General features: G+C 44.7%; 1 protein-coding gene across 1 annotated transcript in view; it reads right to left on the reverse strand.

Moving 5' to 3' along the window:
* SLC27A6 (solute carrier family 27 member 6) overlaps positions 1-21,163 on the reverse strand; it is a 58,739-nt gene extending 37,576 nt beyond the window's left edge. The window contains exons 1-4 of the mRNA XM_083151551.1: positions 20,279-21,163; positions 13,841-14,050; positions 12,270-12,428; positions 5,893-6,017 (exon numbers count right to left, since the gene is read on the reverse strand). Of these exons, the coding sequence (XP_083007677.1) occupies positions 5,893-6,017; positions 12,270-12,428; positions 13,841-14,050; positions 20,279-20,759 (975 nt within the window). The 5' untranslated portion in view covers positions 20,760-21,163. The remainder of the gene's footprint in view (positions 1-5,892; positions 6,018-12,269; positions 12,429-13,840; positions 14,051-20,278) is intronic.
* Positions 21,164-26,103: the final 4,940 nt, after the last annotated feature.

The raw sequence follows: 26,103 nt of genomic DNA on the forward strand, positions 1-26,103 counted from the left end.
GAGATAATCTTTGTATCTCCAAGTCAACAAAGGCCCAGATTGAAGAAGTGTTTTATGGCCCCCACACACAGCACAATTTTCAGGCACTTTCTGAGCGATTTTACTAAATCGCTCAGAAAATGCCTGAAAATGCATGTAAATCGCTGTGTATATAGCCCACACAGCGATTTACATGCGCGCCCCCGCCGTTCTGAATCTGCACAAGATTCAGAATGGCCCGGTCAGTCAATTCATAACAGTCGCTCAGAAGCTCCTGCTCATCTCCCGCATGTGTGGCGCGGGGATGAGCAGGGCCATCTGAGCGACTGTCATGCCGGTGACTGTGACTGTCAAGCCCCGCTGCCACCGACCTGGAAGCCCCGCCGCCGCCGCCGCCTGGAAGCCCCGCCGCCGCCGCCGCCTGGAAGCCCCGCCGCCGCCTGGAAGCCCCGCTGCCGCCGCCTGGAAGCCCCGCCGCCGCCTGGAAGCCCCGCCGCCGGAGCCCAGCAGAGACGCTTCCTGGACCTGCCGGGTGCCGCGCCCGCCCTCTGCAGTCAGATGGAAGCTGCAGTGAGAGGACGCGACGCTGGAAGACAACGGAGTTGGTAAGTATATTCTTTTTTTTTTTTTTTTACACTGTGCCACCAACGGTTGAGGGGAGAGGGGGATGCCACACTATACCACCAACGATTAAACTTTTTATATGGGGGACTAAAACTATTAAACTGTGTATGCATATATATATATATATACTGTGTGTATATATACATATATATATATATATATATATATATATATATATATGTATATGTATATATATGTATATGTATATATATATATGTGTATGTATATATATATATATATATATATATATATATATATATATATATATATATATATATATATATATATATATATATATATATATATATATTTAACCCCTTCCCGACATTTGACGTACATGTACGTCATGGTCGGGAAGTACTTCCCGACATTGGACGTACATGTACGTCATGACTTGTAACTGTCACTGCGTCTAGAGACGCGGTGACAGTTAGGAGATGTCTGCTGTCCCTGACAGCAGACATCCCCCCTCGTCGCCCAGGGGGGGCAGGGGTGCCCCCCCCGGTCGGCGATCGCTGTGATTGGCTGTTCAAATCTGAACAGCCAATCTCAGCGTTTCCTGTGTTACCGGCGGCTAAGCCGCTCGGTAACACAGGGATCGGCGGTGATCGGTGCTGGCACCGATCACCACCGATCCGCAGCTCTCCCTCCCACCCGCCCGGCAGCCGCTCTAGCCCTCCCTCCTACCCGCCCGGCAGCTGCGCTCACTCCGGCAGCAGCTCCCCCTACCTCGCTGGCTCGCTCCCTGTCACTGTCATCAAGGAGCAGCAGCAGCGCTCCCCCCCAGCTCAAACCCCCCCCCGCATGTAAAAAACTTCAAAAGGAATAAAATGAAATCATATATATATATATATATACACATATATATATATATATATATATATGTATATGTGTATATATATGTATATGTATATGTGTATATATATATATATATATATATATATATATATGTATATATATATATATATATGTATATATATATATATGTATATATATGTATATATGTATATATATGTATATATATATATATATATATATATGTATATATATATATATATATATATATATATGTATATGTATATGTATGTATGTATATATATATATGTATATATATATACACATATATATATATGTATATATATATACACATACATACATATATATATATATATATATATATATATATATATATATATATATATATATATATATATATATATATATATATATATATATATATATATATATATATATATATATATATATATATATATATATATATATATACAGATAGATATTCCAGACATATGACGTATATATACGTCATGGTCGGGAGGTACTTCCCGACCGTTGACGTATATATACGTCATGGCTTTGAACTGTCACCGCGTCTATAGACGCGGTGACAGTTTGGAGATGTCTGCTGTCCCTGACAGCAGACATCCCCCCCTCGCCGCCGATCGCTGCGATTGGCTGTTCAAATGTGAACAGCCAATTGCAGCGTTTTCTGTGTTACCGGCGGCTAAGTCGCTCGGTAACACAGTGATCGGTGGTGATCGGTGCTGTTAAGTACAGCACCGATCACCACCGATCGCCAGCCCCCCCCCCTCCCACCCGGCAGCCCCCCCTCCCTCCCACCCGGTAGCCGAAGCGCCAGCACCCCTCCCACCCCCCACCAGTCGCAGCGCCAGCCCCCCTCCCCCACCATTCATTCCACCACCAAATATCACTCCTTCCCTTCTGAGTCCTGCCATGCACCCAACTGGTATTTTTTGGTCACATATGAGGCATTGCCGTACTCGGGAGAAATTGGGGCACAGATTTTGGGGTGCTTTGTCTCCTTCATTCCTTGTGAAAATGAAAACTTTTGAGCCAGATCTGCATTTTTGTGTAAAAAAATTTAATTTTTTACACAAAAATGCAGTACTGGCTCAAAATTTTTCGTTTTCACAAGGAATGAAGGAGACAAAGCACCCCAAAATCTGTGCCCCAATTTCTCCCGAGTACGGCAATGCCTCATATGTGACCAAAAAATACCAGTTGGGTGCATGGCAGGACTCAGAAGGGAAGGAGTGATTTTTGGTGGTGGAATGAATGGTGGGTGCTATGTCGCATTAGCAAGACCCCTGAAGCACCCATACAGTGGAACCCCCCCACAAGTGACCCCATTTTGCAAACTACACCCTTTAGGGAATTCATCAAGGGGTATAGTGTACATTTCAAACCCCCAGGGGTTTCACCAATTTTGATACAACTGAGCTGTGAAAATGAAAAATTAAATTTTTACATTTTCACAGCCCAGTTGTATCAAAATTGGTGAAACCCCTGGGGGTTTGAAATGTACACTATACCCCTAGATGAATTCCCTGAGGGGTGTACTTTGCAAAATGGGGTGACTTGTGGGGGGGGGTTCCACTGTATTGGTGCAACATAGCACCCACCATTCATTCCACCAAAATCTGTGCTCCAAAATCCAAAAATCACTCCTTCCCTTCTGAGTCCTGCCATGCGCCCAACTGGTATTTTTTGGTCACATGTGAGGCATTGCCGTACTCGGGAGAAATTGGGGCACAGACTTTGGGGTGCTTTGTCTCCTTCATTCCTTGTGAAAATGAAAAATGTTGAGCCAGAACTGCATTTTTGTGTAAAAAAATGTAATTTTTCATTTTCACTGCCCAGTTGTATCAAAATTGGTGAAACCCCTGGGGGTTTGAAATGTACACTATACCCCTAGATGAATTCCCTGAGGGGTGTACTTTGCAAAATGGGGTGACTTGTGGGGGGGGTTCCACTGTATTGGTGCAACATAGCACCCACCATTCATTCCACCAAAATCTGTGCTGCAAAATCCAAAAAACACTCCTTCCCTTCTGAGTCCTGCCATGCACCCAACTGGTATTTTTTGGTCACATGTGAGGCATTGCCGTACTCGGGAGAAATTGGGGCACAGATTTTGGGGTGCTTTGTCTCCTTCATTCCTTGTGAAAATGAAAAATTTTGAGCCAGAACTGCATGTTTGTGTAAAAAAATGTAATTTTCCATTTTCACATCCCAGTTGTACCAAAATTGGTGAAACCCCTGGGGGTTTGAAATGTACACTATACCCCTAGATGAATTCCCTGAGGGGTGTAGATTGCAAAATGGGGTCACTTGTGGGGGGGTTCCACTGTATTGGTGCTTTGGGAGTCTTGCTAATGCAACATAGCACCCACCATTCATTCCACCAAAATCTGTGCTGCAAAATCCAAAAAACACTCCTTCCCTTCTGAGTCCTGCCATGCACCCAACTGGTATTTTTTGGTCACATGTGAGGCATTGCCGTACTCGGGAGAAATTGGGGCACAGATTTTGGGGTGCTTTGTCTCCTTCATTCCTTGTGAAAATGAAAAATTTTGAGCCAGAACTGCATGTTTGTGTAAAAAAATGTAATTTTCCATTTTCACATCCCAGTTGTACCAAAATTGGTGAAACCCCTGGGTCTTTGAAATGTACACTATACCCCTAGATGAATTCCCTGAGGGGTGTAGATTGCAAAATGGGGTGACTTGTGGGGGGGGTTCCACTGTATTGGTGCAACATAGCACCCACCATTCATTCCACCAAAATCTGTGCTGCAAAATCCAAAAAACACTCCTTCCCTTCTGAGTCCTGCCATGCACCCAACTGGTATTTTTTGGTCACATGTGAGGCATTGCCGTACTCGGGAGAAATTGGGGCACAGATTTTGGGGTGCTTTGTCTCCTTCATTCCTTGTGAAAATGAAAAATTTTGAGCCAGAACTGCATGTTTGTGTAAAAAAATGTAATTTTCCATTTTCACATCCCAGTTGTACCAAAATTGGTGAAACCCCTGGGGGTTTGAAATGTACACTATACCCCTAGATGAATTCCCTGAGGGGTGTAGATTGCAAAATGGGGTGACTTGTGGGGGAGGTTCCTAACTTTTAGCACTTATGGTGCCTAGAAACCTACATGGTGCCTAAAAAAAAATCTCATAAAAAGGAGGCTCCAAAATCAAGTAGGTGCTCCTTCTATTATGAAGCCTGTGGTTTGGTCAACGTGCACACTAGGGCCACATATAGGATATTTTTGAAAACAAAAGAATTGGGGGAATCAATTTTTAGTCACATTTCTCTAGTAAAATCTACTGTATTCGTTAGAAAAATGTATTAAAATTGAAACTCTGCAAAAAAAAAGAAATTTTGAAATTTCACCTACACTTTGTTTTAATTCCTGTGAAACACCTAAAGGGTTAACAAACTTCCAAAATGCTGTTTTGAATACTGTGAGGGGTGCAGTTTTTGAAATGGCATCATTTATGGGGGTTTCTCACATACAAGTCCCTCAAAGTCACATCAGAACTGAACTGGTCCCTAAAAAAATCAGTGTTTGAAATTTTCTTGAAAATTTGAGAATTTGCTATTCATATTGTAAGCCTCCTAGTGTCCAAAAAAATGAAAAGGAAGTTGAAATAATGATGGCAACATAAAGTAGACATATGGTCTATGTTAGTTATTAACTATTTTGAGTGGTATGATTATTTGTCTCACAAGCAGAAAATTTAACATTTTGCAAATCGCTAAATTTTCCATTTTTTCACGACATTTTGGTATTTTTCACAAAAAAACACAGACTGTATCGACCCAAATTTACCACTAATTTGAAGTACAATGTGTCACGAAAAAACAATCTCAAAATCACTGGGATAAGTAAAAGCAAAAAAAAGTTATCCCCACTTAAGTGAGACATGTCAGATTTGAAAAAAAGGGCTCTGTCATGAAGGCACAAACTGGCTCTGTCATGAAGGGGATATATATATATATATATACTGTGTGTATATATATATATATATATATATATATATATATATATATATATATATATATATATATATATATATATATTATATATATAGCACAGTCTGGGCAGGCACATCCAGAGTAGCCAGCTGCACAATGTCCAGTCGTGACAGATTTGAGATCTCCCGTGCTGAATCTCCCAATTTGAATCTGACACAAATCTCTCTGTATGTGGCTCATTGTCTGAAATGAGCCAATTAGTGAAATCTCTTGTGCTGAATCTCCCGTTATGTATCTCTGGCACACATCTCTGCGTATGTAGGGCCCTTTACAGTAGCTCAGTAAAATCTCCAAATCACATACTATGCTATTTTAATACAGCAATGCTAATACAAAATGCTAACAGTAATAAAAGTACATGTATTTAATTGCCTTTAGGAAAAACCAGGTTAAAAACAAATATGCAATATGTCATAGCACTTTAGACTTACCAAAGGTTGTTTGCATAGATAGCGACACAGTTCCCCAATGTACTGAAACACTGTGACATTGTATTTTTTGCAGTCAACCCAAAATTGGCTTGCTGAAAACTTCTTCCTCAATACACATGTTGTACCTGAAGTAAAAAAATATTATAGATCAGCAGTACTGTGATATTTCATTCATAAAGATTTTAGAGACATCTGTCATCAGCAAAGCAGTTACATTGACTACCTTCTTTGGGGGATGTAGCCATGATGCCAGCAGTCACAATCCCGACAGTCAGAATACCGACAGCCGGATCCTGATGGTCAGAATCCCAATGGATTTTGAAGTTAAGTACAGAGGCTAAGGTTAGGCACTAGGGGGAGGGTTATGGGCCCCATACATCAGCAATTAATTGTGACAATCACTGGATCTGAGAAACAATTAATTGTGATTGCTGATGTATGGGGCCATTAGGCTGTGGGAGGGGAAGTGTGGGATCAGTCTGTGGTTGGGGAAGGATAGGCTTAAACTACACAACAGGTTCCATTGGGATTCCACAGTCAGCATCCTGACTGTCGGGATTTTGGACCCAATGCTTTATTTGGTTGCAATTTGAAAGTAATGGACAGAATGTTGAAGTGCAGACCCTTGGAATAATAATAAAAAAAGAACAAGGCAGTAGGCTTCAAATCAAGAAAAGGCCAGACCAGTCGCAGACTTAAGCCCCATGGGATGAACTGGACAGAAGTCTAAATACTAATATAAACCAAAGTACAAGTGCAAGCCATTTGTGGGAACTTCTGCCACAGTGTTGCTTTTCATTGTAGTAAGAATACCAACCTGAACAAAAAAAAAAAAATGGCTACTTTGATGCGTCAAAAATGTTGATTATTTTTTCTCAACAAAATGATTTTATAATTTACTTATTTTATACATTAATTGCATACATTTCATAAATAGAGTATTTATTTTAGTTGTTTTTTTCTTTTTCAATCTGAGCCAGACTGGGAATCTGGGAGTGGTAGGACGTCCTGCTCATCAAGATTCTGACAGTCATTACACCGATGTCGGAATCCCGACAGGAGAAACCTTTACTCTTGAATTACTTGTTTAGTTATTTCTCATAAAGACCAAGGCATTATACAGCTACAAGTTAAGCTTATGCTTACTCATCCTTACACGGTCCAACAGACAGATATATTTATGTCCTCATGAACCTGTCAGTCATTGTTCGCTATTGTAGAATCAACATCAATTTAGAGAAAACACAGAGTGGAAGCCAGTTACAGGACAAAGGCCTTGCAAGATCAGATTATTGTCAGTATTATTATTATTGTCAGTATTATTAATTGTTAGAACCTGCAAAGCGCTATAATAAAGGTAGAGGGTACTCATTTCTTCTATACAGTATATTCTGCTGCAATTCAGAACCTACTGCATACAATAATTCTCAACTTATCCTATTTATTGGATTAGATCAGTGGTTCTCAAACTGTGGGTCCTGACCCCAAAGAGGGTCCCGGCCTTCTTAGCATGGGGTCGTGATTCCATAATGCTGACCATCAGGCTGATGACATTTCTAATCTCAGTCAGTGATACAAGGAGTCTGAGAAATCTGTAGAATTGTCTGTTACATTAGACTCCTCCCATCACTTTGTGCCTCCACAATGCTGCCATGTATGTGCTGTCTGCTGACTACACATGTCATGTGATGATATTCAATATTCTGCAATAACTTTAATGTCTGATGAGGTCCCAGATCAAAATAATTTGAGGACCTCTGGATTAGATCAGACTTTTCACATTGTGAAAACTTTTCTTCATTAAATATCCACTGATAAACCCCACAAAAATAAGAATAGATTGAAAAACTTGCATGAAATTGGCAGAAAAAAGAATCTCTAGTTACATGTATGATGTTATAGCACGGTCATCAGAAATTTCCCAAGTTTGTATGTTAACCATAAAATCACCCAATTAGCTAATAAATGGACATGTTATTTCCTCCCGAAAGTTTCTGTTTTAGGGTATCTTAGCATTTATCTGGTGGGACTAAAGTAAATCGTTAATGACCCATTCCATCGTCTGGACATGTACCAAGTACACAAGGGACTTCCTTGTTAGCAACAGCCCACACTTCCCTCTTTGCTCCCTCCCTGCCGGCATCGGGTGTGGTATATGGTCCCGACAGTCATTAGCCCGACGTCGGGATCCCGACTGGCCGGACTCAGACAGCGGCGCAAGAGCAACAAAGCCCATTGCGGGCTCACTGCGCTTGCCACGCTGCGGGTACGGTGGCTCGCTACCTATTCTATTCTCCCTCTGTGGGGGTCGTGGACCCCATGAGGGAGAATAGCCGGTGGCTGTTGGGAACCCGAGTGTCTGGGTTTTGACTGTCGGGATCCCAACGTCAGGGTAATGACTGTCGGGAAACTGTCCGGCACCCCTGGCATCAGCATGTGTATATGCACTTGCTGATGCAGGCACCCCACTGCGGCTGATATTTGTTGTTGGCAGGGAATTTAATGTGTATGGGGCTTAAGGATGGATAGCATTGATTCTAGACATTCTATTTTATATTTTCGCTGAAGACTTTATAGAGCTCATGCAAGCTATTGTACATACTGTATACTATGGGCTCCATTAAGGATCTGGGGCTGAAAATGTTCAAGGTACTATTATGAGAAGAAATGGGGGCTATCTGATGGTTAGTAGCGGCCCGGTTGCTTGGCTGTGCACATCAGCGTTTATTGAGGTAGATAAATAATTATATTTCCTCTGCACTTCTATGGGTAAAATGAATGCATCACTGGTCTCGTAGTGCCTTCTCCTGACTGTTCCTGGATGCATTTTACACCCATCGCAAAGATCCGATTCCCCCTCTATGGGGCCGGTTAATTTAAATGCAAGCTGCCTAAGGTAGCTTGTATTGTCCAATTATCTGCCCATTCTAGCAGGCTGATTGTGCTCACACCTCCATAGGCTGCAGGCAGAAGCAGGCGCATCGCTCCCGGAGCTTCCACACTTAACGGAGTATGTCCCTTAGAATTACAAGTAAACCAATCATTGCTACACGTATGAGACTGAATAAAGAGGTTTTCAAGGCTGAGTGAAAAGGCGGCTAAATCTATTCACAGAAAAAATGTGTGCACAACTTGAGATCTACAAGAGGAAGAATCTACTTATTACTTCTAGGAATTGTAACAGCACAGGGCAAAATGGCCACCTCACAACAGGTTATGACCCACCATGAGCTTCCATATGCAAAAGTCACAGGAGCATAGTTTCTGGAGCAAAATGTCCACATTTGCTAAATAGCAGACAGAGGGGAACATGGGGTGTGGATCCGTTGGTCAGCAGCAAGTTGTTAGACAGTCAATAGGTCGACATGCATTTAGGTCGACATGTGTCTAGGTCGACAGGGTCATAAGGTCGACATGGTGTTTTTCACTGTTTTTGACCCGAATGTCAACACAGTCGACAAGGACACAGGTCAAAGTGCTTTGCGTCCCCTCGTATGGCCTGCTGAGCTTGCCATGCTTCGGGCTCGGGACCTCGCTGCGCTCGGCACACTATTTTATTCTCCCACCCCACCCTAGTGGATGGTAGGGCATGAAATACCGCCTGTAAGCATGTCGGCTCAAAAAACCTGTGAAAATCCCATGTCGTCCTTTTGACTGTCGACCTAATGACCCTATCGACCTAACCCATGTCGACCTAATGACTGTCTAACAACTTGCTGGTGACCCAATGACAGTATCCCGACACATGAGAGCACCTCATTTACTACAGGGACTGTACAATTGAGATTACATTTTGCTAATAAATGAGATAAAAGGGTTGAGGGGGCACTTTCTATGGAGCGATCTTTCCCATGTACTCCGATTTCTCCTCTGCAATAGGTCTTCAATTCTACTCCAGTTGATATAAAAGGGAGGCCAAGAGTGTGGGGTCTGATTACAGCACATGTACAACCTACAAAAGGTATTGAACAAATAGCATGTGATTTGCTAAAAAACATTTGTTAGAAAGCTGAGTAGAAGGATTTGCTCCTGATTTAACCCTTTGCCATGTGTCCAGTTTTACCTTCCACCTGTCTTAAAGTTACATTATTTAGGAGGTATTTAGGAGGCTATCTGTGCATCTAACAGGTCCGGTGACCGTAGAAATATTAATGGTAACTCTTTGCTCAGGTGTGGCCTATTTTGTTGATAGTCACAATGTTGATGCTCATTAGGTTGACATATAAATGCTGACCATAGGCGAATCTAGGGGGTGGTCCGGGGGTGCACCGGACCACCCATTAGACTGCCCTGTCATTTTATAAAAGCACATTTAACTTTAATTACATTTTAATGCCCGCCGCTGCCCCCTGTTTTTTCCTTATTGCCACCATAAAGATGGCCATGGGAGGGCTGCGCGCATGTGCGACTGCACGCAGCTCCTCCCATGGTCCTTTGCAGGCCAGGATTCCGGTCCTCTCCCTGCCCCCGTGTCCCTGTTCGGTGGCAGCAGCAGCAGCAGAAGAGTCTGGCTGCTGAACTTTCCCTGCTCCCTCCCCCTGCTCGTTTTTTTTTTTTATCACTACACGCCGGAGCAGGGAGGTGGAGAAGAACAGCAGCAGCAAGTGCCCGCTCACCGCACACCCGCCCCCCCAGCCGCAGCACAGCAGTAAGTATACTGCCACCAATGTGTAAATATTTAGATGCCCACTGCCACTGTTTATTTATGTGCAGTATATACCCACTGCCATCAATGTGAATATATGTACAGTATATGCAAAACGATATGTATGTGTGTATGTGTGTGTGTGTGTGTGTGTGTGTGTAACAAGGTGTAAATGCTGACAAACATAGTGCTACTATGCGCTTAGGATGTTTTTCTTATGTTCCTAAAACTGGGCGAGTGACTTTCTCTGTTAAGCCACGCCCCATCCACAGAGGCCACGCCCCCTTTTTTGCACGCGGCTTCGCCACGCGGAGATCCAATCTATATTGGTACTTTCATCTGGGACCACCCATTACCAAATTTCTAGATTCGCCTATGATGCTGACATAGTCAAAATGACAACATCATGTTCACATTCAGCATATTAGCACTAATAAAATGCCAAAAATGTGTCAAGTGTTTTTCTATCACTTACCCTAATAGACAGGTCGGCATTGTGATAATGTCAACAATTCCGACGTCTACATTCTGGCAATGTCCATAATGGGCAGATGTAGAGATTTTAAACCATGCTGACATAATGAATGTCAGCTTTTTTATTGTCGTCATTTTGACTGTAGATTCTGGATCACTGGCCAGTCCACTCACTGCGGGGAGGGACGGGGGAATCACCCATGGCGAAATGCCCAGCGTTTTATGGGCATCTCCATTAAAACACTGGGCGTTCCCATGGGTAAGCTAGCCAATGCCTGCCAGGTGCGGGCGGATGATGTCACAGGACATCAGCCGTCCACCCCATCTTCGGCCAGGCACACGCAAATAAGTGTTAGTTCAGACTGACCTTTATTTGTGAATGCAGGAGAAATCATTCAATGGTCACATGTTACCGAGGGGAAAGGCGATGGCAGGGGGACGGGCAGCGTCTCTAGTGCTCAGTAAGCTGCGATGTGTGCAGCTTACTGAGCAAACCAGAATCAGGGCCTAATTCCGAATTTGTTTATTTCTGTAGATCTCTTCTTGGCTGCATTATATTGATAAGCAACATCATACATATTTTTATAAGCCGCATACTCAAAGCACAGACAATTTTCCACAATGACTACTACAACTAAAATATTTACATTGTTTTGGCTGCAACAACGCAACCTAATGTGAGTGTTCTACTTATTTTACATTTTTGTAGAAAGCATAATGGAATGCACTTTAAAATGGCCAGTGCAGCATAACCCCCAATAAGCAGCCCTTCAGACCCACGATAGCATATGGGTCCAGGAACATATCCAAAATCCCATGTGATCCCATCCCATCAAATTATTAACGCTAGTACCGTGGATAACCTAATTTACTGGTAATTGAATGGACCCTGAAGCCTGAGAGAACATAAAGGAAGTATTGTCATCTAATCGAGCAAACAGAAATGTTGTCTTCATAAGATAATGGTCATGTCATTGTTATCTATTGTTTTATTGGCTACTCTGCTTTCCGTTTACATTGATTCATCAAAGTCTAGCGTACAGTAGTTATAAAGGTTTGTCACTTCTGACATGTGCACTAAATTGGCTCATGTAGAACCTGTACTGTATGCCTTGACGTTCTAATCTCAGCTAGTGCTACTCACTGGTAAATGACACTCCCTTGGGTGTGGGTTTAACAAAATATGCAACAGATACAACTTTAAACCGGTAATAGTTACATAAGAGGAACATAACTGAGTGTGATAATCCAGACATACCTAGATAAACACATCCACCAATCCCGATGAGAGACGCCGCACTGTGGTACAAAGGGAGAGTGACATATAACACATCATCGGGCTTGCCACCAAAGGCCCACAATCCAGCAGCACCGCGAAGTGCTTGGAGCTGACTGATAACTGCTGCTTTTGGGAGGCCTGCAGAGAAAAAAATATTACATAAAGTCAATAATACAGCTACCATTTATTGTGCTACATTGAAAGATCATCTTTGCATTGCTCTTCAGATCTAGGTGATCCACTGCTCCCTACACTACTTCTCTTAGTCAATGTAAAGCATGCTCACTTCGGGGCCCATTTATCATGGATCGCATTTACACTGCAATCTGGGAGGAATATTACCGCCCATTGTAAAATGCTATCCTAACGGCGAGATGTATCATCCCTGACACGCAGGGACAGGGCTCTGAAAGGAGCCAGTCCCTGCGATGTGCTGAGCCGGGGCACTGGGGGGGTCTGGGCATGAGCGGTAAGCACTCACCCCCTGCCGACCCTGCTGATCGCACTGCCCCGGCAGCAGTACGGTGTGTAGCCCATAGGCTACCACCATCTCAGAATGGCAGCAGCCTGGGGATGCGATGCGCTGCTGCACGATGTTGATATATCAGGCAGCTTCACATCCCCCATACAAACCTATGGGGAGGCGGCCGGCGTCGGTACAGGAGGGATCACATCAGGGATTAGAGATTCCAGCAGTGGTTCCTCCTACATACATTGGGGCGATACTTAATATTTGTGGCTATATCAGCCAATCAGAGGGCTGCCCAGTGTTTAAACACTTCTGCCGCCACCGCTGACTGATCTCCGCCACCCGATAGCGCAATCGATGTGCCTTCTCAAGATGGCATGTGACATTGGGTGCTGTAAAGGGGGCACTTTAGCACCACAAGATGCGATTGGGTTCGATGGACATCGCACTTCGATGTCGCATCAAATCCGATCGCACAAGTGTCAAGTCATGTTTTTATCAGTAAGTTACATTGGCACAGCCATCTGGAAGTCACCTTAAAAACTTTACCCCCCCCCCCACACACACACACACAGTACATCAGAACAGGTGATAGTTAACAAGCCTGGAATATTCCTCGGCTGTCACCTGCAAGGCACCCCCCAATCCTGGCACACTAGGCTGCAGCCTAATTAGCCTATTGGTTAATCATGCACTGAGCAAGTTGCATTTGTGATGCTTTTTGCAGTGTGTCGTAAGCTGCACATTGATTGGCATGCTGCTGTTGTTTGGGGCTGAGGCGTTTATGGCCAGCGTTACAGAACACAGAGGCATGTCCGCTGTTTTCTGGACCTGTAGAAGCCAATGGTGGATGTAGCTTCACTGGCTACAGTGTAAATTCCCAGGTCATCCCAAGTAACCTTTGGATTACTTAGATGTTCATGCAGATGATCAAATGATTTGTCCTCAGACGCAGCAGTGGATTATGGAAGCCAATAAAATGCAACGAATTGCACAAGAAGTCTCCAGTGGCGTTATAGTATTTTAGCACAGCCGCTGCATACTAATACATTGGCCACTTGTGCCTAGTACGAAGTCTTACCTGTAGTCCCTGAAGTGAAGATGAACAAAGTTGCAGCATTTGTGCTACTGACAAAGCGTAGGTGTTGTGGAACAGGTTCATCAGGCACAGTCTCCAGTTTGTCTAGAACAGTATTTACACCTGGGAGAGTGGTTTCCTTCGCCATTACCCAAACTGCAATGCTGTCTTCCTGTAGGCTTGGTAGAATTTCTTCCAATGAGTCAAGCATGTCTTGAAAAAAAAAAAAAAAAAAGTGTTTTTTTTTAATTATACATTATTAACAATACTAAACATTTCACATTAATCACATATTTACCTGGTAGTAATTGTAAATAAAAGTTGAAAGTCTTTAGTGACAACAATACAGTAATGCATTAAGGCCAGGGCCACCATCAGGGGGTTGCTATGGGGACAACTGTCCCGGGTCCGGCTGCTCTGACAGAGAGTAGGGCAGCTATATCCCCACACGGCTGCCAGCACCCCCTTCTCAAGCAGCTGCGCCCAGCTGCCAGCCCCAGTCAACACCAGTGCCGCTGATCCTTAGACAGTTGCCTGCTGAATTGGCGGGATCCTGGGATTTGGCCGCTAAAATGCAGGGATTTCCATCCCGAGATTGGGGTTTCCAATATCGAGATTTTGGGATTAGACTAATGCCGGGCAGCATCTGAGAGGGTACTCTGACGCTGCCCGGGTTCTCCCGTCCCAGGCAGTGCGGCTCTGCACAGCTTGACGATGTCAGAGGTCACACAACCGCCACATCCTACGCTACCCTCCCGCCCTGGCTGCATGATTCAACCGCCTGCCAGCTCGGCTCCAAAGCCCATCCGCACCGCACATGTTAGTAAATATGCAGGGCGGTCGGGGAGGGTTTTAGTATTTTTTTAATCCCGGATTCCGGGATTGAAATAAAAAATGCCCCTGGATTGGCATCCCTAATAACATGGCAGCATGGCAGATTCTGACTCCCTACTTTCTAGTTCCAGTACATTTGTTCCCGATCACTCTGGATCCAGCTGCACCAGTGTTTGCAGCTATTTATTAATAACTAACTATTTAAATCCTCAATGCATCCATTGCCTCCCATAATTTGCTTCCTGATTGTTACAAATCATGAAGGAAACTCTTTTGTTTGACAGTAATTGGTAAATTGTACCTGCAGGAGGTGTTGCATTTCCCGATTAGCAGCATTAGTGCACACCACTCCTGTCAATGTAACTGAGGTGTGAATTTATGAAGCTTGGAGAAGTGTTATCTATCCCCATAAAGAACATTATGAGCAAGGTGATAATGGTTCAGCCAATCAGCTACAATATGTAAATTGACAGGTAATAGCTGATTGGCTGAACCATTATCACCTTGCTCATAATGTTCTTTATGGGGATAGATAACACTTCTCCAAGCTTCATAAATTCACCCCTGAATCCTGGACCTCCTATGTACACACTTGTTTATCTAACAACAGTTTACAATGGTGACATCAATGTCATCAACTCAGCTAAAATTTATACAAGTTTACTGGGTTGTCATTTTGATATGTTACACTACGGTGTCTGCAACTATTGGGTCTGGTTCAGATTCACATGCAGCTTCTTATGTAGCCGCGTATGAAGGAGGGCAAATTTGCTGACAGAATGTTGCCCCACTTTTTACCATTAACTAGTGAATCCATAACCATTAGTACCCTATGCTGAGTTCAAGAAAATTTTCTGAAATAGGCAAACATACACACGACTGCTAATAGGACACAACATTGGCTATATGCCCATGACGTTATCACATGGTGGTTCTATTCCTTGCATCCACCAAGTTGCTGCAAGGTACACATTCAGAAACACGTACAGTACTGAGAGAACCGGCAGAGATTAATCTGGCTAAGACTTGCCCGGAGATATGGAAAGATGCAATTGCTAGAGTGCCTGTGTTCTTTTCTGGATGGCAGATAAGATGTGACTCAGGATCAGACACTTTGTACTGAGTTTATATTGCAGTGATATCGGTGTGTCTCCACTTACTACTACCACTGTCACACTGACAAAGATTTCCTGGGTTATTGCACATGAACGTGCAGTGTGAAAGGGTCATGAGAGACTGTCCCGGGTCCAACATTCCAGGATTTCAACCCGGATCTTGACAAGGTTGGACTCGGAACACTTGCGGGTTCAGGGGCAGTGTGAACGGGTAATCTAGGTCATTGCAACCCGGGTCCGATTCTGTGCACTTTGAAGACGTCCCTGGAAAATGATGACATCTCTCTTGATTACACTACCCACCTGGCTTTATCCCGGGTAGGATGGCTAGTGTAAAAGCAATTGCAAGCCGGGTCGCACCAGGGATTTTGTACCCGGCTTGCAGGCTTTTTCTAGTGTGAAAGGGGTATCAGTGAAATCATGCCGATTCCAGAAAGCTGGCATCAGAAGCATCATGCCACTGAGGAGGAGCAGAGGGTTCTTTGATTGGTAAAAGGGGCCTACTGTGTATTACTTTCATTTGTACATATTGTACCAAAAAGGACAGGAAATGTGTACACTGGGAGCCCCATGTATAATGCTGAATACCCCCAAACACCTTGGTTTTACAATGGTGCAACTGTATAGTCAGCTTGAAGTGGATCTACGTTTGCACTTGGATGAAATCTCTGTAGACAATTACCTATTCTTACAGATCTTTGTCACTGTCATCACAAAACACTGGATCCCATCTGAAGCACAGGCTATTATTTGAATGCTAATTTTCCTTTGTACAGGAACTATGTCATAAAGATGTAATGGCATCTACCTTTATTTATATGGTTACATGAAAAATAATGTTAACACTATTACATAAACAGCCTTCTAGTAAACAGACAAATGGGGTAAATGTATTAAAGCAGTGGTTCTCAAATTCGTTCCTCAGGACCCCACAGTTCACATTTTCCAGGTCACTCGACAAGTGCACTCATTACTGACTGACACATTTTAGAAGATACACAGGTGGAGCTAATTATTTCACTTGATTCTGTGAGGAGACCTGCAAAACATGCACTGTGTGCGGTCCTGAGGACCGACTTTGAGAACCTGTACACATGTTCTCAAAGTCAGGTTTTGCAGGTCTCCTCGCATAATCATGTGAATTAATTAGCTCCACCTGTGAATCTTTTTAAACGTGTCAGTCAGTAATGAGTGCACCTGTCGGGTGACCTGGAAAACGTGAACTGTGTGGGGTCCTGAGGACTGACTTTGAGAACCACTGCTCTATTGCATCCTATAAAATGACAGACAGAACATGGTTAGTTGCTATAGACAACAGCACCTCTTTATACTTTTGAAGCTTTAGTAAATTTTAACCCCAGATGGCAAGTAAGCAAGTTCTCTACAATGTGCTTATGTGCTACATCAGTGGTATAACCATGATCTGAAGCATCATGGTTACATCACTGCTGTATGCATGCCGTTAAAGGTAATAGCCACAGAACTTCATACAGATTGCTGAGGTCGGAACTAATATTATATGTTTCATAACTCTCCTTTATTACACTAGTGCAGTAGTTCCCAAACTATGTTCTCCTGTCACCCAACAGTCCAGGTTTTAAAGACACAGCATTCATGCTTTAACACATGTGACTTTAGTACATTTGCCAGTTTGATTATCCCATCTGTGCACAAGCATGGATATCCCTAAAACTTGGACTGCTGGGGTGCATTGAGGATAGCGTTTAGAAATCCCTACACCAGTGTATCAGAGGTCCATGTCTGCCAAATTCTACTCCGCTCTCTGTGCACGTGTGTGCAGTCGTTTTTTGTTCTCTCATACAGTGCATGGGATTCATAGCCGAAGAAACACATGGCAGTGAGCACAGGAACAGGGCGTCCCCAGGCTGGGGCCCTGCAGTACTGTGAATTAACCCCTCACATCAGCTTGTGGTGCTTACTTGGAAACAAACATATTTCTGCACTATGTTGTATAATGCATGTAATAATATATTAGGTTTCTTCATTAAAAGGCATGTTTCTGCCTAACACAGTATTTTCTTACACTGGTGACCATAACAAACAAAGGAGGTTTTACATAACATTTCCTGGATTGCTTATACAAAAGGTTGTTGGACCAGAATACAATGCATTTAACCATGTATGACGGACTAGCGTGCTCAGCTAAACCTCCAATGTCATCCAGCCATCATGTCCAGCTTTGTCTGTCAGTAATAGTGATTAGTGTGCGGTTACAAAGTGTTCTGCAAGTGGACCATAAGGTTAATATACAGCAGCTGGCAATTGTGCAGGGATAAAGATTTCTGTGGAACATTGTGAAGCCCTGGGCCAGGATCCGATATGACATAACTCAGGTGCTCCCCAGTCGTAGATGAACTACATTGCCCAGCCTGCTCAGTAATTAGCTGTTGTAATCTTGGTGATGTTACGTACTCTATTTTCACTTCCATACACTTTAAGGCATATTATACAATCACAGATAGTTAAGCATATGCCCCAATTTAATCCTTCATTGATGTCCCTCACCCAGATCCCCACTGTTACTGGAATGTATCCATCAGCCCACAGTGTTGGGAAGAACTGTCAGATCTGTATGACCTCACGTAACCCACCCCAAGTGCGTAACCAACACAATTGCAGAAAGCATCAGCCCCCAGTCACAAGCTGCATCCATACAAGTGTCAATAGTGATGTTACTAAATAGTATGTGTAAGTACTCCCAGCACCACACAGGTATTATACACACACTGTAGTGGCCAAACTTCTTATTATGCCACACATACATCTCATTTGTACCCCTGCGTAGGTAATTTATCTTGGGGGGGGGGGGGGAAGGGGCGCCTGTTGATAATATGACTCTGTGAGCAGGTGTTTGAACCTCCCACCTATTCCTCACTGCCACTTATATCCACTCCTGTGTGCCACTGATGAGAAAGAGGATGAAATTTGATAATTGTGGCAGAACCGGAGAGCGGTCCCCCACCAAAATGTACTCCTAGATAAAAATGAATGGAATACATACGGACGACCTGCGGTGGGGATGCAGACAGTTGGAATACCGATGCTGGCATCCCAATAGAGAGAAGCCTAACAGGGGTCCCGTAATTATTCTTACCTTCTCCCTGCCCCCGCAAACCCTAAGGCTGGTTTCACACACTCCGGCTCCTGCCAGACGGTGAAATCCCGCACGGCCAGGGAGCCGTGCCGCACACAGTAGTTTATCATGGAGGGGATGGCCACAGCCCGGCAGCCGTCCCTTCCAGTGGCTGGATCCGGCTGCAACCGTGCGGCCGGGTCGTGGCCGTCCCGTGTGAATGGACACAATAGTGTCCATTCACAACTAATGTGTGCGGCACGGCTTCCTGGCCGTGCGGGATTTCACCGTCCGGCAGGAGCCGGAGTGTGTGAAACCAGCCTAACTCTCCACTCCTTCAACCTAACCACACACACACACACACCCCCCCCCCCCCCCCCCGCCTTACCCTAACCCCTCCACATGCCTGGTTGGGTCAACAGGTCGACACAAGCGTTAAGTCAACAGTATGTCGACTGTAATACATACTGTTCCTGGACTTCCCTGGTAATGTAAGATTGCCATCACCTGTGGTGAAACACCTTTCTTATCAATTAACTAGCTCACCACAGGTGCTGACAATCCTACATTACCAGGGAAGGCCAGGAACAGAGCATTTCTCCCTCATGGAGAGGGTCAGGTAGGGAAGTATACCTTAATCGTGTAGACTTAATGACCATATCCCTCCCAGAGCCTAACCCTAAGTCCCCACCATTACCTATCCCCCCCGGACTATCGCTATGTCGCCCAGCATTCTTGCATTTGGGATGCCAGAAGTCAGAATTTCACAAAGGTCTTGTTGGCATCCAAATGAATGCATTAAGCCAGATTCAATTAGCTGCAGGCTAATTGGTCTGCTGGAGCTATTCAATTACATATGGCCTATATGTTATTATGGACGCAATCTATGCAGGGATCCACAAACTCGGTCCCACACAGTTCACGTTTTCCAGGTCACCCGGCAGGTGCACACGTGCATTCATTACTCATTGACACATTTTAAAAGGTGGAGCTAATTATTTAGTTTGTGATTCTGTGAGGAGACCTGCAAAACATGCACTGTGAGGGGTCCTGAGGACCGATTTTGAGCACCTGTAATCCACCAGAGTTTTCAATGCCAAACCTCAAGTATCTCCAACATGTCATGTTTTAAGAATTTCTTTAATGATGCACATGTGACTTCATTTATTTGCTTGGTCAGTAATTTTCCCACCTGCTTTCAGACAGAAATCCTGAAAACCTGACTTGTTGGGGATACTTTTGTGGCTGAAGAAAAAAAAAAAAAAAGTTGAAAGGCAATACATTTTGCGGCCATTCGTGGATTCCGACACACAATGACACGTTTAGTGGTATATTTTAGAAAAGGTTCAAGGTTGTATTTCATAATTCTGTATAATAAAGCACATAAGATGACATTACCTGCTCCCACAATTAGGATCTTCGCCCCACAGCTATGAAAGCAATGCAACAAGGACCTGGATCGGATGTTATAGTTAAGAAACGCCACTAGGCAGCCAATTTTAGCCAAACCAAACCAGACATTGATGAAATCCGGCTCATTGTTCATAAGCATCGCCACCGTGTCCTTCTTCTTCAACGACGAGTATTTCATGAAAACTTGGCCCACCTGATTGCTTCTCCTGTCCACATCACGGTAAGTGTGAACCTGTCCATGAAATATTATAAAGGCCTTATCAGGTAGCCGCTGGGCTTGTTGTACAAAACGGTCCACAACAGTCACGACACTACCTGTCCTCTTATACTTCTCAATTAGGAGGCCATAGCGGATTACTTTCAACAAGTAAATCAGGTCCAGCCAGAAGTACGGGAAAAATCTCTTCTGTAGGAAATTCAGCGCTGCCAAGCCTGACACTATCCCGGTTATCCAGCCTAAAGCCATGGTTATCACACAAGACAAAATGAGTAAAGCATAAAATGAATGATCAAAGAAAAACTAATAATAATACACAAACTATTTACACAAAGAGGAAACCCAGGTGTATCCACTGGGAGCCATAGCAGCAGCTGTAAATACAACTATGACAGGAGTTTCCTGCAAAAGTGTAACCTGTAATAAAGTAATCTTTGTGGATCTGAGTCTAGAGAAATCCATCCAAGTCACGTGCACTTTTACTGTCTCTGTAGGTCTCTCTCTTCTACCAGGGCTGGTCATATACAGATCTTGATAGTAGAACACGTTGTTCTTGTCATGTTTCTGCCTGCAAGTGTGCACTGTAGAGCTGCAAACTATCCTATACTCAGCCCGAAAGAGGAAAGCATTATGGGCTTATTTCTTTCAAAAGAAAAGGGGATGGGTCCCGAGATGATGAGTTAGGAATCTGTAACCACCGCCTACTTGTTTACAGGCCAAGCTTAGATAACACCCCTATAAACGCCTCCATCAGTCAGAGCCGGCTAGGAGGCTGCTGCTGCTGAGGAAGGCAGCCTGGGAGGGGGGGGCTGAGCTGAACACACAGGGGAAGTGCTGTTGCATGTTATACAATGAACTCTCACACATATATTTTTTTTCTCATTGTGGTAACTGTGCAGGACATATGAGGTCTCAGGCTTTAATAAGAGGAAATAAGCTGATTACTTATAGCTTTCATTTACTTACAAAGACTAATGTTAAAGGATAAACTGTATTGAAAAGAACATTGCGAAAAGCACAACAAAGGGAAAAAAAAACATGCAAATGCGGTATACAATCTGTACCGTAATGAAGTGAGTGCCATGTTTAACCCTATTTACATGTCACATTCGTTTGGCTTTTACAATACTTTGCAAGGTGTTCCCCAGTAGAACGAGAAATTATATTCTTAATTGCATTGATTTAATAAATGATAAATGATGTTCAGCAGGTGTCAGTCCTTTGCGGAGGGTGAGGGGGTGTAGTACAGGCACAGCTATTTTTCTGCAGGCTCCAGCAGGAACTGTGGCCCTTATTCTAGTTCACTCTTTCTGACAAAAAATTTCTTAAGGAGCCCACACACGCACCGTTGCCGGCGGTGCGATGCTGTACGGTGGGGTGCGCACTCCCGCGGCACCTCATCATACAGTACAAAAAGTATGTGCTGCACATACTTTTTGTACTAGCCTTTTCTAGCATAGCATCGCATCGCATCGCATGCACATCGTATGCACAAGGCATACGATGCGATGCTATGTATGCTAGTTAAGCCCACAACGCACGCTGGGTTCGGTGCGTGTGTGGGCTCCATTAGATGGACAAAACCATGTGCACTGCAGGTGAGGCAGGTGTAAAACCCCACCCAAATCTAATTATCTCTGCACAAGTAACACCTGCCTCACCTGCAGTGCACATGGTTTTGTCCATCTAAGAAATATTTTGTCAGAAAGAGTGAACTAGAATAAGGGCCACAGTTCCTTCTGGAGCCTGCAGAAAAATAGCCCTGAGTACAGGTATAATGAACCCTGAGAGATTGGCACCCATACAGTATCACTACATTCAGCATACTTTTAATAATAAAACAAAAGTCCACTGCCCCAGATTCCAAAATTCCCAGTTCCTTCCATCCCGTTGTCTGAGTTACTGGATTTGATTATACTGTAAGTATAGGGTTGACTACAAATGTTCTCACTATCAATGGCAGCTACTATAATTGTTTGCTCTGACAAAAAGATCAATGAACACAACAGAATAACAGGTTTATTTAAATTCAGCAACGATAAACTTAAGGCTGCACTACCAGCGGTATACGGTCGTTAGGTCGAAACATATTAGGTCGACATGCATTGGGTCGACCACTGAAGGTCGACATGGCTTAGGTCGACAGATAAAATAGGTTGATATGGCTAAGTCGATAGGGTTGGAAGGTCGACACAAGCATTAGGTCGACAATGGCTAGGTCGATAGTTAAAACCTTTTTTTTGAGCCGACAGGTGGCATTTCATGCCCTACCATCCACTAGGGCGTGGAGGGACAATAGAATAGTGTGCCGAGTGTAGCGAGGCACCATGTCCGAAGCACGGCGAGCGCACTGACTTAGACAGTAAACAAATGTCACCAGAGTGAACCAGGGCACCAGAACAGAATGGCCAATAATCTTGATATGCACCTGCTAGATATCATTCAGGCAATTAAGGGGCAAACAAATATGTGCTTATCAGCCTCCAAAAAGAGCTATGGGGCAAAGAGCCACATTGGAAAGAGCCTTATTGCTTCCGGTGAAGGCCGGGGATGCCCACGCACTTGGGTGGCTCCCGGCTTCCATCACCCGAAGCCCATATCCCCGGCCACCCAGAGATCCGGAGAACGCAGAGAGTGGTGAGCGAGCGGCAGGAGGAGAGTCCGGAGGAGGCCACCGGCCGTGGCGCAAGAAGATAGGGGACCGCAGATAGAGCAGAGATCGGCAGTAGAGGAGGTCGGAGGAGGCCCCCAGCCACAGCTCAAGATCCGAGGAGGCCCACTGGCAAGGATGCAGCTGCGCCCCCCCCCGGCGTAAACGCAACTGCGGCCCCCAGTGCAGGACGAGGATGCGCCCCCCCCCCCCATTGGCAACGGCAGGATGCTGCCCCCACTGCATTCGACCGGAAGACACTTTAGCCAGAGGTGGGGTGAGACGGAGGAGGGAGGAGGATGCCCCCCCGGCGCAGGCCGCAATGCCCCCCCCCACAATACAGACACCATGAAACACACACCCCCACCGTGCTTCCAGGCCGCAAACACACAGTGCCCAGCAATGGACTCCATCCCAAGCTCCAGCCTCACTGACTCTCTCTGAATACCCCCTCTCCATACCTCCCAACTGTCACGATTACAGCGGGACAGTCCCGATTTTCGGGTCCTGTCCCGCTGTCCCACCCGCGGCAGGCATTGTCCCGCTGCGGGGGGTGGCAGTTGGGAGACCCCCCAATCTAATAGAATAGACGCTGTGCGCACGTGCACAGCGTCTATTCCCGTATGAAAATGAGGTTGCGGCTAATTAGCATAAGCCGCGTCCTCATTTGCATACACCCGCCCCCTTTTTGGGCGCTAGTGTCCCTATTTCATCATCACTGAAGTTGGGAGGTATGCCTCTCCCTGCACGCTGGCTCTCCCCTCCCAGCTGCAGGTCCAGCCAGCCCCCCCCCCCCCTACAACCTAAGGATCCATCCTGCTGTGTGCTGTTGAGCCCTTCTGCTACTGTGGTTCTCCTACAGGAAGTTGGCACCGCAAATGGCTGCACTCAGCCATATGTAATCTTGTGTCCCCTGTGTGTTAACTGTACTGTCTCTGTTTAACTGCAATGTCTTTGCCCATACTGTTACTTACCTGGCTGCTGCATTGACTAGTGGCTCCACTGATGGCTGCCTAGGCGCTGTGCAGCTCGGCGGGTATGTTTTCCCCACATGTAATGTCTCAACGTAATGTATGTAATGCCCCCCCCCCCCTTCATCCCTGCTTGATGCTGCACTGCATATCCACAAAAAAATCCTAGTGTGTGCAAGGACACATGGCCAATAAAGTTGATTCTGATTCTGGTTCTGGAAGTTGTTCTGTGTGACTGTAAGCAGTCAGACAATAACTCCATGAACGGCATCACCAACCACTCCCCCAAGGCTCAGTATGCACACACGTGATGGTGCCACTACATGTGTTAGCAAGCACATCCCCACGCAAGGGCCTAACTACCATAGGTGCAAGGGGTGCAGCTGCTATGGGGCCCAGAGCTGAGGGGGGCCCATCTTTACTGTCTAATTAATGTTTTCCATACATTTATCACCATCAGTTGGTAAATGGGGGCCCTTACAAACTTTTGCTATGGGTGCTACTGATATCTAGTTACGCCTCTGTTCCCACGCATGTTAGTGATTCAGGTGGCGGGGGGGGGGGGGGTGGGTTGGTAGGGGTGGCGCTTGCTTGCTCACTAGCCTGAATCAGGCCCCAAGTCTTCTTCCTATGACTGTCAGTGACGAAATATGGCTAAATATACCATTCAATAAATGTTCTGTCAGTTTGTAAGCAAGAAAAGGATGTCATTTAGAATAATAATGAAAGATTGCCAAACATGTAATGTAAAATACAGTATATGATAGTTTGCCAATGCGGTACTAAATATATTGGAAAAACTGAGGCATATAAAACTAATGTACATGTTTTGGAACACAAAAGAAGTATACTTAATAAAGATCTGCATCTAAAGGCCCGATTTCACCCGATTCTGACAGATCGGACAAAAAACCGTGTGAAATCGTCCCAAACCACATGTGTATGACAACCAATCCAATGCGCGGTCCGTGCACATTTGATCAGAACCGGAGGTCAGACCTGCTTCCCGTCTGACCTCTGAATTGGCCCCCCACTCTGTGATGGGGAACAGGGTCGCATGCGATACATCACATGTAAAAGATCTGCATACGAGGTCCCGGGTAGCTCAAGGGGGATTGGATGGCCAAACACTGCTGCGGCGTATCGCGTGTCACACAGCATTTTTCTGTATGACAAAACTCAGGTTTAAAGAACTTTAAAATTATTTCAAAGGCATTGAACATGTGATGTTGGATGAAAGGAAAGGTGACCTTTTAAACAAACTGGCAGGGCAAGAAACCTGGGGGATACCGAAATGGCCTGAATGAGGGCTGTGATATAGTGCTCTTCCAGTAAACAAGTTAGCCTGGATTAGTGATGGCCATTAACCTTGATGATTCAAAAACATTGGCCGATGTTTAATACTTTTGCCATCGATGGGGGAGAACCAGATGGTTTCCCTCCATCGATGGCACAGAAAAATTATGTTTTGCTTCTTTTTTTTTCCTGATACCTGCGAAGCCCTGCCCGGTGTTTTAATTGGCCCACAGGCCAATTAGGCAAACACAATGGATGACCATCAATAGTAAAAAATATTGATGGTCATTAATTGCATATTTTAATACTATCGATGGCAGTTGCACTATTGACATTGATGGCAACTATTGATGGCAATGGCGATGGTCATCCCTAGCCTAGATAGGACAATACTAGTTCTGTCTATTAAAGTTTGTATAAAGTCAATGGGCGGTATTCAATGAGAATACCTGCGAGGTGCAGCGAATCCTTTTTAGGATTCGCTGCACATTCGCCACGTTCCGGAGCCGGCGGGCTCCGGTATTCAACGTGTCAGGGGCTCGCTGCCCCTGACTGGCGAATATGAGCTCCTGCGGCGATTGCCGCAGGGAGCCTGAGGACGGTGCCAGGCAGAGAGATGGTAGTCTCTCTGCCTGCCCCAGAACTTTGTGGGGGGTAGGTGGGCTCCCCGGGTGCC

Source organism: Crinia signifera, chromosome 1 (genome assembly GCF_055691185.1).
Source record: "Crinia signifera chromosome 1, ASM5569118v1, whole genome shotgun sequence".
NCBI lineage: Eukaryota > Metazoa > Chordata > Amphibia > Anura > Myobatrachidae > Crinia > Crinia signifera.